This window comes from Mustela putorius, unplaced genomic scaffold, assembly GCF_011764305.1.
Source record: "Mustela putorius furo isolate JIRA1106 unplaced genomic scaffold, ASM1176430v1.1 tig00003856_pilon_pilon_pilon, whole genome shotgun sequence".
Taxonomy (NCBI): domain Eukaryota; kingdom Metazoa; phylum Chordata; class Mammalia; order Carnivora; family Mustelidae; genus Mustela; species Mustela putorius.
The window spans coordinates 2,276,170-2,292,351 of record NW_025422008.1 but is presented as its reverse complement, the minus strand read 5'-3'; the positions used below and the strand labels follow the sequence as shown (position 1 = coordinate 2,292,351).

The 16,182-nt window shown below is 48.4% G+C and overlaps 2 protein-coding genes across 7 annotated transcripts; one reads left to right on the top strand and one right to left on the bottom strand.

The window, feature by feature from the left end:
* Positions 1-1,535: 1,535 nt before the first annotated feature.
* On the bottom strand, positions 1,536-9,249 carry GNL1 (G protein nucleolar 1 (putative)). The gene is made up of 12 exons (XM_004781618.3): positions 9,120-9,249; positions 8,555-8,720; positions 8,033-8,169; positions 7,726-7,877; positions 7,537-7,608; positions 6,373-6,580; positions 6,100-6,195; positions 5,334-5,528; positions 2,891-3,069; positions 2,650-2,812; positions 2,260-2,400; positions 1,536-1,886 (listed from the first exon to the last, which is right to left on the bottom strand). The coding sequence occupies exons 1-12, from the start codon at positions 9,190-9,192 to the stop codon at positions 1,645-1,647; spliced, it is 1,824 nt and encodes a 607-aa protein (XP_004781675.1). The 5' UTR covers positions 9,193-9,249; the 3' UTR covers positions 1,536-1,644.
* Positions 9,250-9,774: 525 nt separating this feature from the next.
* PRR3 (proline rich 3) lies at positions 9,775-15,618 on the top strand. 6 transcript variants are annotated; one of them, XM_045065217.1, is made up of 6 exons: positions 10,328-10,460; positions 11,172-11,234; positions 13,216-13,398; positions 13,747-13,821; positions 13,918-14,037; positions 14,301-15,618. In XM_045065217.1, the coding sequence occupies exons 1-6, from the start codon at positions 10,355-10,357 to the stop codon at positions 14,405-14,407; spliced, it is 654 nt and encodes a 217-aa protein (XP_044921152.1). In that variant the 5' UTR covers positions 10,328-10,354; the 3' UTR covers positions 14,408-15,618. The 6 variants fall into 6 exon arrangements, with proteins under 6 accessions (XP_004781671.1, XP_044921152.1, XP_044921154.1 ...); XM_004781614.3 differs by having other exon boundaries at positions 9,775-10,460; positions 13,747-14,037; XM_045065219.1 differs by lacking the exon at positions 13,216-13,398.
* The last annotated feature ends 564 nt before the right edge of the window (positions 15,619-16,182 follow it).

Sequence of the window (16,182 nt, the reverse complement as noted above, 5' to 3'; positions counted from 1 at the left end):
GCCTGAGCTCCTTTCTTCCATCCTAAGAGTCAGCCTTGAGGCTAAAGAGCCCAGGGTGGGAGATAGGTGGGCTTTTCTCTAATTGGGACGTTTTCTCTTTTACCGCACATTTTGAGTAACCTTCAAGTACATTCACATACTGACAGTATTTTATCTCTGCACTGGACTTGAAATTCCAGGACTTACCTCTTTACTGGGACCAATACACTGTGAGCTTGGGGCAATGTTGACCAGGACTCAAAAGCCAAACATATCAGCCTCTTGTAAATATACTTCATTTCCTTCACTCCTGGACTGACTGGGTTTCTACTGGCATAACAGAAAACTGCCCAGTGACCTAGATTCTGCAGAAGATGCTTTAAAGCGAAGAGAAGGAATCTGTTACTCCATCTTCTCCTCATTCTTGCACCTAACAGTATAGGTTTGTCAGCCCATTAAAAATACTTTTTGCTAATGCTTAACTCAGACAACACTGTGCCAGGCAACAAATCCCATTCTCCCTTTTTCCAATAATTAAGTCTAGGAGTCTGGCTGCTTGCTTAACAAAGGAGTACAGGAAATCTTCAGATGCTCTGACTCATAGGATGGCTGACTACTGCTGAGAGGCCCAGGACTCTTTAAGACAGCTCTGGCTACCTGCTGAGTTCTAGCACAGACCCTGCAGTGATCATCTTTTCTCTAGCCCCAGCCCAGGCTAAATAGGATTCAAAAAACTATCTCTGTGCCCTCAATCAATTTCATAGACTTTTAGGGCATATGGGCCTTTAAATAATGAAGCTTAACACTGTACTTAAAGGGCTGGTCTGCTTAAATCATGAATGTGCACATTACTTGCTGCCAGTAATTAAGATGCTACTTGTACACATTTAATCACCATCTTCTTAACTAAAAACTTCTATCAACACGAAGTCCTAGAATGATAGCGTATGAGCCTCAAAGATTTAGAAAACATCACACACTCTTCTTCATCTAAAAACTTGGGTGCCTGAGAATGGGGTCTTAATCATGGCCAGGCTGCACATTTAGGGAAGGCCCTATCTACACATTTTTATATGCTTAGTGCTTAGCAGAGATCCAGACACACAGCTAGCCCTTGATAAGTATTTGTTGAATTTCAATAAGTCCTATAAAAAGCTCACATGGCGACATCAGCTTGTCACATCTCTTACCACTTCTGCTCCAAATAGTAGTACTACTACTAGAACCTAATAGACCCAGGTCTAGCAGCAGGGGGCACACACAGCTGCTGCTCAAATCTGAAAAGGAATGGCACAAACTCCAAAAGAGGGTTGGATTTAGACCTGGCCTCAAAGCCTGAAGTGACTTCCCCTCCCCATGTTGATACTGGGATTCATAAGGTACAGAGTAGAAGAGTGAGCAAAGACAGTGGATTTCATAGCCTTACAACCCAGTGAATTAACCCCTAAGAGAACTCTTCCTTCCCAAAGAGGGGAAAGAAAGGAGAAGAGGAGAGAGGTTTCCCACAGCTGTCGGCTAAAACAGCCGCTCTCACCTCAGTCCATTCGGGGAAGGGGTTACAAAGCAGACCATCTTTATTCACAATTGGGGCAGCAGAGGGGAGGTACCCCCAGGACAGTTCAAAAGCAGAGATACTGGGTGGAGAAGATGGCACAAGGTAGGAACTCAGCACTCATCCTCTCCCAGTAGGGCATAAGGGTTTCGGGCAGCCAGGCTGGACCCTGGAGCTGAAGTTGGGGTGTCCTCATCCCCTTCCCCCTCCTCATCCGCATCCCGGTCCTCCTCTCCCTCCTCCTCACAGGAGCTGCTCAGCTCTTCTTCTTCCTCCTCCTCATCTTCACCAGCTGGCCCCACCCTGCCCTGCAAAACCACCAGCTCTGTGGTCTCTGGATGGGACTCCCAGGTGCCTGGGGAACCAAAACAAGAAGAGAACAGAGGAAAGTTTTAAGCGAGGAACTAAAGCCAAAGAAAGATGGAGAAGAGGCAAAGACTAAGAGTAACAATCGGTTTTGCAGCTGCTGGCATTCATTCATTCATTCAAATTCCCATGTGCTGGACACTGAACAGAAGCTCTGCATATATTAACTCTACTCTCTACCATCACCTTGCCAGAGGACAACTATCATCCAGGTTTTGCAGATCAGGAAACTATCTCAAAGATGCTTAGTAACATAGAGCTGACGAACAGGTACAGAATCCAGGTCTAACCCTCGCTCTGTGTAGCCACAGAGCCTGCAACCTTTTGCCTACATAGTAACACAAGAACAGTGGCTGTCTGACCTTTCTGTTCATTATAGCCCGGGGGATGAAAACACAGGCTGAGGCGGCCGTCCAGTGCCAGCCGTAGGAGGCTATTGGCTGCTCTGTACACATCGTTCCGGGCTGCCTTAGCTGTCTTATAACCGCGTTTCTCTGCCCAGGCTGGAGAGAGAAAAGAAGAGTAGGGAGGGAAGCCATTAACTGGGTCCAGTTACCATCACCCTATTCTTGTAACACAGTCCTTCCAGTTTTCTACAGATCATCCCAGACCACTGATCTTGCTGGCCCCACGACAGAAATCCAGGCATGAGCAGCCAGGTGCTTCATCAATGGCAGAACCTGTGAGGACAGGTGAGGAGATAGGACAGGGTTCAGGGTAAGGGGAGGAGAAACCAGGAACATAGAGCCCACCTTCACAGATGTCCCAGGCACACCAGGGGTGTTCCGCTGAGGGATCCTTGGCCTCTGGGTGGCGCAGGTGGAGCAGGACCTGCACAGGAATTCGAGAGGCTAGGTAGCCCACAGCGGTGTATGGCTCCTGGATTTGGGCAATGGGGTAGATCCCCGCCAGAACCTGAGGGCAAATTAAGAATGCTCAGTCTGTTCCTGACCTCTTGCCTCATCTCCTTTCCTGCCCCCTCTGCCCTCATACCTGTAACTGCCTGGGCAGAAGGGATGGGAATATGAGGCCGGGGCAGTCACAGAGCTTCACAGAGGGGGTGAGAAAGTAGGTCTGAAAGTATCGGGTGTGGCCAGGTGTTCTGGAGACACTCACGACCTTCCTGCCTACTAGACCGTTGATCAGCGAGGACTTGCCCACATTGGGGAAACCTTAGAAAGGCAAGAAAAATTAACATTAGACAGTTCCCTACTCTGCGACAGGCAGGATATGGTGCTATAACTATAAATAAGAATGGAAGTAAGGCACAGAAATTAAAGAAGAGGGGGTGCCTGGGTCGTTCAGCCGCTAAGCATATGCCTTGGGCTCAACTCAGGGTCCCAGCATCCTGGGATCAAGCCCCGTATAGGGCTTCCTGTTCAGCAGGAAGCCTGCTTCTCCCTCTCCCACTTCCCTTGCTTGTGTTTCCTCTCCCACTGACTTCCTGTCAAATAAATAAATCAATCTTATGAAGGAAGGAAGGATGGAAGGAAATTAACAAAGTGGTACAACCTTGCAAGTTTCAAATCAGATTCTGGGCTGCCAGGGTTGAATCCTGGCCTCTCCACTTATCAGCTTTATAACCTCAAGGCAATTTACTTCATTTTCTGAGCCTGTTTCCTCATCTTACAAGTACAGATACCTTCAAGCTCAAAGTGGTCAGGATTAAATACAACTGTGTGGTTCAGTGCCTGTGGTACACTAAATGCCCAACACAAGTAAGACATGCAGCTCATAATCATCACAACTTCTCCAGGGAGAAGACGGGAAAACCTCGAGGCTCACTGCCACTCTCTTCAGGACTACCTCTAATATTTTGGGTGACCTTGGTATCCGCACAGGTGGCCTGTTTAATACTCTGGCCTCTGAGTGCCAGCATCTATCTTCCGAAGGTCATTTCCTCAACTACCCACTGCCACAGTCATACTCTGGATCTGGTCAATTCACGCTTCTAAAATCTCAACTGCAAGCACCACTCTCTCTGCCCTGATACCCCGTCATTCCAGCTCACTTACTCTGTTCCTCATTTCCAGTAAATTTTTGACCCACTATTCCATACTGAACTCATGTCCTCACTTCCCTTCTTACCCAACTGAGATACTATGACCCAGCTCTATACCCAGCTCCTTTCACAGACCACGAAATCCCAAGTCCTGCCCCTCTCCTCGATCTTACTCATCCCCATGGCTCCCATCTCCCAGTGCTCTGACACTGGCTTGTCCCATAATCACCAAGCTTGCTCTGACATCTAGATCTTTTCATTTACTAATCCCTTGGCCTGGAAGGCCCTTTTCCCTTATCTCCAAATGGTTATTCCTCTCAACATGCCGGGCTCTTCTCAAAGGGGACTTTACATGAGAACCCTCCTCTCTGGGTCACTCTCTATCCCCTTTCATTGTCCCTAAATAATATGGTTTCAAGTCATGAATCTATTTATTTCCAAGGCAATAAGCTCTGTGAGAGTAGGGACCTTTCTGCCACTTTCACGGCAGCATTATCTGCTCCTGGAACAGCACCCGGCACTTAGCAAAACATCTGTCAATAACTAGAAGTAAATCCAAGCTCAGGACTGCCTATGCCACAGAAAATGCTCTACCTTGCATCACTGTGATGTAAGCTACTGCACACAGGTATTGCAGAGTCTTGAAGAGTGGACACCCCACCCCCACCCCCCCTCCACCCTCACCAGGGAGAAGCAGGGGGAAATGACTGGAGAGGGTGCCATCTGTCAGCAATCAGGTAGGTTGTTCCCAAGACAAAAAGGGGACTAACTCAGGAATGTTTCCAAGGAGCCCAACTAACTACTCTGCTTTCCTTAATTTGATTCCCCTATCACCTCAATGCCACAACTTTGCCCAAGTCACTTCTTACGGCTCCCATCAACAAAGGGAAGGGGCCTGGGTCCTAATCATACATTCCTTTCTTCCCCACCAAGAATGGAGACAAAGCTCTTAATTCAGGGAAATTCTCCTTGACAACAGACTTAAAGGGATAAGAGTTAGAAGATATGAATGCTAACTAACCTCCTACTAGGACGTAATGATTTCTCTACTACAGACCGATTATGACTATGGGAACAGTTAAGATATATATCATTTAGAACAATGCTTGGTACCTGGTAAGCACTACGTAAAGGTTAAAGTTTAACAATCGTGATTATTACTAGTAATACTATTTGTCAGTCATCCTTAGGCTCTGCCTATGCTATTCTCTTCATTCCTCACATCTGTTCTTCTAATTGGGTATCAGCATCCTCATTCTAAAAACTAAAATAACTAAGACTCGGAAAGGGTAAATAACTTGCTCAAGATTAGTAAGAGCTAAGCCTGAATTTAACTCAAAGGCACCAGGACCTTTTCACTATTGCTGACACCTTCCTTTTCTGAAACTCTGTACCTCAGGGTAGGCCACCACGCATGGGCCACCACTTCCTTACCCACACAGCCAATGGTCACCACCCCATCTTTGTAGCGCTCCCGGGTTGGGCCAGTTGGCTCCATCGCTGAGTCAGTCTGCTGCTCCACCAGGACTGCAGGTCCATCCTCTTCTTCCTCCTCCTCTCCAGAGCCATTTCCCCAGGTGGCCCCAGCCACATCTCGGGCAATCTTCTCTCGCCAGCTGCTCAAGTCCACTGTTCAGGAAAGAAGATGATAAAGGTTCTCCCCAGAGCCACCAGAGATGATTGCACAGACTATGTACTGCAAAACTCCCTCTGGAGTTGGAGAGTGCCAATCCACATGACAGATTCTTCTTGGCCTGTGTTGAGTTTCGGAAAAATACAGGGAAGACTGAAGGCAACAGAACACTGGGGTTCCTGCCTACCTGCTGTCTTTGTTGCCACCATGTGTGCTTCCTCTTCTTTTTTTAAGATTTTTATTTATTTATTTATTTGACAGACAGAGATAACAAGTAGACAAAGAGGCAGGCAGAGAAAGAGAGAGAGAGAGAAGCAGGCTCTCCACTAAGCAGAGAGCCCGATGCGGGGCTTGATCCCAGGACCCTGGGATCATGACCCGAGCCGAAGGCAGTGGCTTTAACCTACTGAGCCACCCAGGTGCCCCTGTGCTCCCTCTTCTATCCTTCCCCCGCGTGCTCAACTACATCCATAATAGAAGGGACTAACTTCAGGGAAGGGAAGCAAAATGACTTTAGGTCTTGGGTCTCCCCCATATCCTTCCACAGCTTCCCTCTTAGCTATATACCTTTTCCTGCAGTGATGGCTTCACAGGCTCTCAGCAACTGCTCTGGCCCCAAGGCCCGAGTCCAACCTCTCCCCCGCCTCCGACTCTTCTTCAAAACTGAGATCAGAGGGCACAAGTGTTAGGCTTAGTGTTAGGTGTTGGGCTTATACACCCCAACTCACCCACCACCCTTAGGCCCAAGATCAGGTACTCCTTCATCAACAAGCTTCTCTATTCTCCGTTGTCCCCTGCCACCCCACCTCTCCCATGCTGCCTTTCTCATTGCCCACTCACCGCTACTAGGGTCCTGTGGGGTGCGGGGGTCCCGAGGGAAAGAGGTAAAAAGGACTACGTGGAGCTGGGGATAGTGTTGGTGAAAATAATGCTTCCAGGCAACCACGAGAGCCGGTGGGGCTAGATCCACCTTGTTCAGGACCAAGACCAAGGCCAACCCAAGTTCTCCAGTCACGTACTCGTAAAGTGCTGGTGGGAAATTCACAACCTGGGACAGGGTTGGCGAGAGGAGGGAGCAATGAGAGGTCAACCCAGAGTTCTCTGCCTCTAGTTCCCCACTCACCAGGTACCACTCAGAGACAAGACTCTGGGGGTAGCAGATTCTAGGGGCAAAAGGGTAAATTAGCAAAACTGAACTAAAAAAATAAAGTAGCAGTAAGCAATACCTGTGCCTTTGTCTCTGGGGGACTTCTTACAGGTCCTGATTAGGGATGGAAATGAGCCAAAAACAAGACAAGGAAATAGTGATACCTAGCACACTGGTGTAAAGATTGGGGTCAGGCATAAGAGTAGGGTTGGGATAAAACTCATAATACCTGTTTTTGTGTGCACACAACTATCTACACGTATTTAGATGCATGTATGCACATGCACATGTCTGTAGATTTGTGATAAGCATATGTGGCTGTGTGAGTGCATGTGAGTACACACATTCGTATGTGTAGGAGTGTGTATATATGGGCCATTAAGGACTTCCAAGCTCAATGTCCCCACAGACCTCCCTTTCTCCCACTAGAGGACAGCAATGGAGTGGCAGAGCCAGGTTAACAGAAAGGTTGTCCAGCAGCCAAGTTTAGAGCCTTAACTACTATCCTAGTCTTCCATGTAAGGCTGAATTCTATAGAGACTGATGTGGTGGGGCAGGGAGGAGCCCCAGGCTGCCTTCACAGAATCCCCTGGAGCTCCACACTAAAACATCCTATTGGTCTAGCTATGGTGGAATGAAAACAGGATACATAGTTTTTCATCAAAGGAATAAAGAGTCAGTTAACCTGAGCAGGAGTGACAAACTGTGACACTGATGAACAAAGGACTGACTTCTTGACTGCAGACATCACTATGCGGTAGGAAAGACCTCTCCATCTCCCAACTCCTGCCTCCGCCCTTTACCCCACAAGAATCTTCCTCCCCATCCTCCTTGTCACCCTCACCCCTAGTACTCACTGGGTGTCGGATATCAGTGATAAGTAGGACAATGTCAGACATCTCCAACACACGCCACAGCTGCCTCCATGTCTGAAAAAACAAGATTGGTGGAAGAGTACCTAAGCCCAGAATTCCTCTCCTGCCTGACCCCAGACCAATGTGACCAACGGTCACTATGCCCCACTCCTGTCCCCACTCCATTCTCACCTCCAGATTATGCTCAAAGTAGCTGAGTTTTTCAGAGGTGTAAGCCCCATGAATCTTTGCAAGGTACTCCTGGAAGCTCCGTTCCTCCTGGCTCATTAGCTGCTCTTTGGACATCTCATAGCTCCAAGGAGGACGTCGGGGAAAGTCCAGAACTGGGAAGTTGGGAAAAAGTCCAAGTAAATCAAAATAGTTTCAGGGCTCAAGAATAGATCCCAGACCTCTCATCCCTCACAGTCAGATCTTCTTCTTCCAAGTTCCTTCCCCCAGCCCACTGCCTCTTCCAAACACCCAGATGTTGAGCTCTCACCTGAGCCAGGCTGATAGACCTCCCGGATGTCCAGCTCCAGCAGCTCAGCACTAACAGGTTGCAACACTTGCTCGCGGGCTGCCCTCTTTCTCCTTTCCACCTCCTCCCGGCTGTCTCGCTCAAAATGCAGCCGGTATCTAATGGGACAGGGACCGCAGCATCTCTTGCAATCCCATGGCCACAAACTCCCCTCCTGGGCAGACAACTTCATAGAGCTTTCTCTCCAAAGTTGTCCAAGTCTCCTCTCAGTCCACCTCCCTCAAGTCCCTCTCCCGCAATATTCTGAGCTTCTCTAAACCTCGCTTTTTTAAAAGCCAAGAACTCTCTCCAGCCGCCCCCGCCCGGCAAAGGAGGATTGTGGCCGGCTCCCGTGAGCCCAGCTGCCAGCGAAGAGACGGACGGCATCCCAGACCCACCCCCTCCACGACCAGCAGCAGGCTCCCCCCTCCCACCCCAGCCAACAACGCTCTCACTTCCGGGTAGGCGGGGATGCCCCGGCCAGCGCCCCCAGCCTGCTCTCACCGATTTGGGTCATAGCCTCGAGGACCCAGCCCCTGGGAAGGCTGCTGATTGAGCCTGCGGATATGATGGGTCACAGACTCCCCGTCCGAGGTGTCGGTCTGCTCCTCCCGTCGCTCCCGGCTCCCGCTGCGGCTGTTGGAACTGGATCGCAGCCCATCTTGGAGCCCTGCGGGGAGGAGGCGGTGACGCCAATACTGGACGGCTCTAAGGGGCGGTAAGACCCCCCTCCCCGGTCTGTGTGGCTTCCCCTCACACCACCCCACTTCTTTTGAGGCCCGATCCTCCCAGCATCCTGCCCAAGACCCTACCGGATGTGCGTGGGGGGGAGTCATTCCTCCTCCAGGGACCTGCGGGGATGGCGCCCCGTTCGAGCTGGAGGGATTCCCCTCCCCCAATTCCCCATCCTTTCCCACCCCTTCCAGGGAGACTGGGGTGAGAGAATCCCGATCGTCTGCGCGTGGCCACCACCCACTCCCACACCCCGCAGGGGTGCGGCGGGCACACCCCTCCTTCCAGAGGTGCCGGGAACCCGAGCCCCGCCCCCTCCCCTCGCTCCCGCACTGACCTCGCTTACGCTCCCGCTTGTCCTGCAACTGCTTCTTCTTTTGCTTCACGCTGAAGGGCTTCTTTCTCGGCATGGCCTGGACCAGTCCCCTGGCCCACCCTCCGCCGAGCTCCCGCCGCCTCAACTGTCTCCCCCCCCACCCCCCCGGGCACCCCCCGCCGCACGGGCCTGGGACCCTAGAGGGGGCGGGGCTATGAGGTGACGTCAGCGGGCGGGCCTGGCCGATTTGCCCGCACCCCCCTAACTGTGGCCTGGGTGGAAAGCGAAGGAAATACAGCCACTTCTTTATAGGAGCGAGGCGAGAGCAGGATGCGGGGTGCGCTACTGCACGTGAGAGTCAGTGGCACCGAGAAGGCGCAGCTGCGGCGAGGAAGGAGGCGCGCGTGGGAGGATCAAGCTAATTTCGTCACGGACGCTACCAACTCGCGTTCGGAGGAGGGGGGACTTGTATCATCACTACCTTGCGCTCTGGGGGTGGGGGAAGCTACCACTCACCTGGAGGGGGAGGGGGAGGGGGAGCGGAGGGCGGGTCCTACCACCTGGGAGAAAGAGCGTGATTGCGCTGAAGCTACTTCCCAGCCCCCCACCCCCCCGGGCTTGACCTTAGTGGAAAGACTGGACTGCGCGTCCCAGGAATAGAGTGGAGTTGCTCGTCTACACTGGGGGCGGGGCCAGACGTCTTGAGGGGCGGGTAGCGGTCTCAAGAGCCGTGGGACCCAAATTCCTTGTCAAGGTAGTGGTAAAGAGCAGGTTTACAGATCATAAGGGCAAAGGCAGGCTAGGAAGGAAACCCAGGTGGGACAAGGATTTTTGGAGAGAGGTCAGAGGGCACGAAGTTGTGCCTGCAGCCGTTACCATAGTAACCAGGGTCCGGATGTGGCGATCTTAAGGTGCGACAGCTCTCTCAGGCCTTCTGGCCCGAGAGCCTGTCGACTCTATGGCACACAGTGAGCAGCCAGTCGTGGGTTCTTTGCGAGGGGAGAAGAGAGGAATTTTTAAAAGCATTTAGAGGAACGCAATAAAAAGTAGCCTTGAGACTGCTCCTGTGCCTGGCAGAGACCGAGGGAGGCGTTTTATGATAGAATTTGACGCATAAAAGCTCCCCGGAGCTTTCCGGAAGTTAAATGGCGGGAGCATCAGCCTCTCCATGCACTCACCGGAAGCGGAAATAGAATCCCCGCGTGCCCCTTCCTCACTGCCCTCCAAATCCAGCTGCAGCCATTGCCGCAATCACGATGCCCAAACGAAAGAAGCAGAATCAGCAGCAGCCGCCGCCACTGCAGCAGCCCCCGCTGCCAGAGCGGGAGGAGACTGGAGACGAGGAGGATGGGAGTCCCATCGGTGAGGGGTGTGCACATGCCTGTCAGCTGGTCGAGGGCGAAGGGTTAGGGTCTGAAAAGGTGCGGGGGAGGCGGCTCTAACGGAAGGAAGAAGGGCTCAAACACTGGGGCGGGGATGGGATCCTGTCCGGTGTGGAGTCCTGAGCGAGTTCTCTTCCTTGACCCCTCAACTTCGATCCGGCCTCTAACCTTTCTGAAGAGGGCAGGGGAGAAGATAAAGAGCTCGTGTGCGCAGTCGCAGAACGGCAAGGGAGAGGGGGCCCTAGAGAGGTTGCAGATTGCGAAGACTAGGATAACAGTTTACCGCCAGACTTGCACAGAGAAGCTAGATAGAAGTGCTGCCTTCTCTGAACTACTCCGGGGGCGGGGGGGATCGTTCTGATTGGCCAACAGTTAAAGGGAGGATTGGATTACATCTGGAATCACCCGGGATCTTTTGGGTAGCAACTAGGTTAAGGGAAAGAGAAAGCTGTAAGATAGTCTTACCGCGCGTTATACTCCTTGACTGAGTCTCCACTTTTTTATTTTTTTTTTTCCAAACTGGAAACTTTTTTTTGAGGAAAGGGCAGGTGGATTTACCTGAGAACATGTAACACTACTGAGAATGTGTCTGGCTTTACAGATTGAATTAAGAAATTAGTAGAAAAACATAAGACAGGATCATTATAACTTTAGTCCATTTTGATAACTATATTTTCATGTCTGCTCTTAGGACCACCCAGCCTTCTAGGCCCTCCCCCCATGGCCAATGGAAAGCCTGGTGACCCCAAGTCAGGTGAGGATGAGGGGGCTCTGATTCTTTGATTAGTCCTGGAGAAGGGGGCAAGGGAGGGACTAAAACCCAGGAGAACTTAAAACTAAAAGATAAGGGATTCTGTTCAAAAATGAATGGAAAGATGTATATTCACAGATTGGAAAACTCAGTGTTGTAAAAATGTCGCTTATTCCCAAATTGATCTGTAGATTCAGTGGATTCCTGGTTACAATCCCTATCAATCCCTATAATGGAAATAAACATTCTGTGTTATTACATGGAAATGCAAAAGCTGCAAATACAATCTTGAAGTTGGAGGACTTACCTGAATGTCACAATTTACTGTAAAGCTGTAGTAGTTATGGTGTGATGTTGGCACAACAGACCTAAAAGTCAATAGCCTCGTACAAAAAGTACAGTAACAGGCCTGCACGTATGTAGACCCCTCTTTTATGATGAAGTTGGAGCTGAAATAGTGGTCATTTAAATAAATGATGCTGGATTAATTGGGTATTCTTGAGGGGGATGAAATCTGACCTATTCATATGGTATGTAAACATCAACTCCAACTGAAGTATAGATCTAAGTGTTAAAAGTAAAGAAAAATATTTTCATGGTCTTGGAGGAGATAACAGTTCTTAAATAGATAATAAACATTTTAAAGATTGATGAACTGAACTACATTAAACTTTTATTAATGAAATAATACCATTAAGAAATTAATAGGAAGTCATAGAGTAGAGGATACTTGCAACAAATAGAACCAATGAAGAGCTTGAATCTAGAATATACACAGGCCTCTTTTAGACAACCTGTTGGGGAAAAAATGGGCAACGTGCCAGAACAGCTCTCTCTCAAAAACCGAGATCTAAATGACCAAGAACATGTGAACAAGAACTCAATATCATTAGTTGTTAAATAATTGCAAGATGAAAACCTAACACTTCAAGTTAAGACCCTTGTGCACTGTTGGTGAGACTGTAAAATGGTGCAATTCTATGGAAAACACTATGGAGTTTCCTCAGAAAAAGTTAGAAATAGAAATACCACATGATCCAGCATTCCCACTTCTGGGTATATATCCAAAAGAATGGAAAGCAGGATCTTGAAGAGATATTTGCACACTCCTATTCATAGCAGCATTATTTACAACAGCCAAGAGCTGGAGGCAATCTAAATGCCCATTGACAGAAGAATAAACAAAATATGGTATCTTCTTTTTTTTTTTTTTTTTTTTTTAAGAAAATATGGTATCTTCTTACAATGGAATAGTATTCAGCCCCAGAGAGGAAGGGAATCCTATTGCATGCTACAGCATGGATGAATCTTCAGGCCATCTTGCTAAATAAAACAAGCCAGTCAAAAAAAGACAAATGTATAATTCCACTTATGAGGTATTTAAAGTAGTCAAATTCATAGAAGCAAAGTAGAATGGTGGTTAGTAAGAGCTGATTGGAGGGGGAAAAGGAGAGTTGTTCAGTACCTATAGAGTTTCAGTTTTGCAAGATGGAAAAGTTCTAAAGAGATCTGTTTCACAACAATGAGAATCTACTTAACACTACTGAAACATGCACTTAAAAATAGTTAAATGGCAAATCTTAGGCACCTGGCTGGCTCAGTCAATAGAGCATATGACTCTTGATCTCAGAGTTATGAGATCGAGCCCCACATTGGGCAGAGTTTTTTTAAAAAAGACAGCAAATTTTATGTTACATATTCCACCACAATTAAAAAGCAAAACAAAATAAAAACACTCCCCAGAATGGCAAAGTGAAAAAAATTGACAATACCAAGTATTGTCCAAGACTATGGAACAATTGCCAGTGGGAGTATGAATTGGTACAGTCACTTTAAAAAAGAAAGTTTGACTTCATTAAACTTCAGCATACATATACCCTAGGACCCAACAATACTTCTACTACGTTTATACTCAACAGAAATGCATACATATGTGTAACAAAGACATGTATAAAAATGTTCATAGCAGCATTTTTCGTTATAGCCCCAAACTGGAATCCACCCACATGTCCACCATCAGTAGAATGGATAAATAAGTTGTTGTGTGTGCATGCAATGGGATACTACACTGCAATGAAAATGAACGAACTCCTGCTACAGGCAACCTGGATGAATCTCACAAACACGATGTTGAGCGAAAGGAGCCAGACAGAAAAGAATGCAGACTGTATGATTCCATTTGTGCGAAGTTCAAAAACAGGCAAAAACTAACCTATGGTGCTAGAAGTCAGGAGAGTGGTTACCTTTGGGGAGGAGGGTGGAATAGTGGGGGGGGGCACAAAGTGGGGAGGATTTTCGAGTGCTAAGAAGGCTCTATCCCTTCACCTGGGTGGTAAAATCACAGGTGTGTTTACTTTGATGGCAGTTGAGTTGTACATTTAAAATTGGTGTATTTTTCTGTATGTATATTGTACTTCAATAAAAAGTAAAACAACAAAAACACAGGGCTGCTTTATCAGAATTAAGCTGGCCACTGATCACCTTTCCATGTCTTTCTTTCTCTCTTATTCTTCAGCTCTTCACAGAGGTCCTCCAGGATCAAGAGGACCAATGATTCCACCACTGCTGAGTCTCCCACCGCCTCCTCGGGGTAGAGGCCCAATTCGGGGAGGCCTAGGCCCCAGGTGTGGCCCATATGGTCGTGGTTGGTGGGGGGCCAATACTGAACCTCCTTTTCCTGGACCAGGCCATGGGGGCCCTTCCAGGGGAGGCTTTCACAAAGAGCAGAGAAATCCTCGAAGGCTGAAAAGTTGGTCTCTTATCAAAAATACCTGCCCGCCGAAGGATGGCCCCCAAGTTATGGAAGGTAAGGTCCATTTTTCTTATGCCTATAACATTTAATATCCACCACTCCCCAAATGCCTGTGACTCTTCTCTTTTGGGTTGTCCTTTGTCCTTCTGAAGTAAGAGTAGCCCTGAATGTGTTTTTCTCCCAGGAAAATGACTACTATTCTAAAATGTCTGGAAGTGGTAGGGAGTAGAAAATCTGACTGCCCTCTCTTTCTCTGCTTTTGTTACATTTTTTTCCTTTCTTTTATTTTAAACTGCTCAATTTTGACTTGTTTACAGACAAATCCAACCGCCCCGTTTGCCGACACTTTGCCAAAAAGGGCCACTGTCGATATGAAGACCTCTGTGCCTTCTACCACCCAGGTGTCAATGGACCTCCTCTGTGAGACTGTGCCTTCCTATCCAGGCTGGAAGGAGCCCACTGACCTAGTCGCCATATATTTCCCTGTGGCCCTGTGATGGCTACTGTGAGGCTGTTCTACCCACCACCCTCAGTCAGTGACACCCACCCCTATCCACAGCCTTCCAGTTTGGGGTCCAGAGCTGTTTCATCACTGGTGCCCAGTATGTGGGCTTTCTTCTGATCCAGCCTCCAGAGACTCATCTTCAGGACCCCATCTTTGCTCCCTTCAACTGCCTCCTGGATCCTCTTCCCCATCGCCAACTGACTGCTGAACAGGAAACCTCTTTGGTGCTGTTTCTTGTACATCTGTCCACCTCGCCCCTGGTACTGCCTTCGATTCCTGAGAGCCCTGGAGCAGTTTCCTACCATTTCCTTCTTCTAGCTGCTTGTTTTAAGTCCTTTTTATGTGACAGCCCCTACCCCCAAAGTTGCCAGTTGCTCTGTGAAACTGAGCAGGTCAACCAGGTTGACCTGGGGTCAAATATGGACGACTGGTACAGTCTCCCTGAAAGGCCACTCTCCCTGCTTTTGGATTTTGTAGTTTCTTCGTCAGTAGCATGATCCCCACTGCTCTGGTCTGTGATCACTGTGCTTTGTGAAACTGTGCATCCCCTCCTACGTAGCCTTTCTCAGTGTCCGTGGCATCTTTGTGACTTCCCAACACTAGAGTAAGTTTTTCTGCCAAAATGAGTGAGGCTCTTGGTGCCCTCTAGACTTTCCACACCTCCCAACATGGGAGAATTTGAAACTTTCCACAAGACTGCCTCTCTAGTCTCCCCATTCTCCTGGTGTTGGTTTTTCTGGGTTTGACATAAGCCCATGAGATGTCCTCTGAAGCCTCTGATGGGCTACCCTATTTCCTCTCCAGCCCACTTTAGTTAGAGTACGTCATTGTGAGGCCACCAGCCCTTTTGTCTGAATTCTGTGAATCTCCACCCGGCCTACCTTTGGGTGGAACCTGGACAGTACTGTCGCCCTCATCTAACCTTCTTTCCTACATCCCTGGTACTGGTTGTTTTCTGTGAAAACGGCAGTGAACAGGTTTGGTTTTGAACTGACCCAGAAGAAATGGGTCAGGAGTTGTGTGGGCAAGAGGGAAGGATGAGAGCCGTTGGAGAACTGAGAGAATTTTTTTTTCTTTCTAACATTTTTTATATTAGTAATAAATGCAGTGGAAACAAGTGTTTTCTTCAATCCCTGTGTTCCAGTCATCTCTGGAGGTGCAGATAAGGGTGTTCTTTTTGGAGTCACTTTATTCTTCCATTTGTTCATATATAGTGGTGTTGGAGAAGGAAAAAGCTTGAGTTTTTTTTTTCAGTCTGAAGGAACTAGTGAGGTCCCATAACCTACAAGCATCAGACACACCAGGCTGCATTATGTTCAACGGTAAGGCCTTAGAGGAGAAAGGAGAGGCCAAGTATCCACAGAGTAATTTTGTAATGTTCTACCCATGTTTGTAGGTTTGATGATTATGGAGTTGTGATGACAAAACAGTCTTTTTTTTTTTTTTAAGATTTTATTTATTTATTTGATAGGCAGAGATCACAAGTAGGCAGAGAGGCAGGCAGAGAGAGAGGAAGAAGCAGGCTCCCTGCTGAGCAGAGAGCCCGATGTGGGGCTTGATCCCAGGACCCTGGGATCATGACCTGAGCCGAAGGCAGAGGCTTTAACCCACTGAGCCACCCAGGCGCCCCGACAAAACAGTTTTTAAACAAATATTTATAGAATAACTATGGGCCTGACAGTATACTAGGCACT

Bases quoted from the DNA above. Each gene is read 5' to 3' on its own strand.
- GNL1 (XM_004781618.3), bottom strand. From the start codon at position 9,192: ATGCCGAGAAAGAAGCCCTTCAGCGTGAAGCAAAAGAAGAAGCAGTTG. The intron at 8,721-9,119 runs GTCAGTGCGGGA...TCCTCCCCGCAG, and splicing joins CAAGCGGGAGCGTAAGCGAG to GGCTCCAAGATGGGCTGCGA. The intron at 8,170-8,554 runs GTGAGAGCAGGC...CTGTCCCATTAG, and splicing joins CGAGGCTATGACCCAAATCG to ATACCGGCTGCATTTTGAGC.
- PRR3 (XM_004781614.3), top strand. From the start codon at position 10,355: ATGCCCAAACGAAAGAAGCAGAATCAGCAGCAGCCGCCGCCACTGCAG. The intron at 13,399-13,746 runs GTATGATTCCAT...CTTATTCTTCAG, and splicing joins GACAGAAAAGAATGCAGACT to CTCTTCACAGAGGTCCTCCA. The intron at 14,038-14,300 runs GTAAGGTCCATT...ACTTGTTTACAG, and splicing joins TGGCCCCCAAGTTATGGAAG to ACAAATCCAACCGCCCCGTT.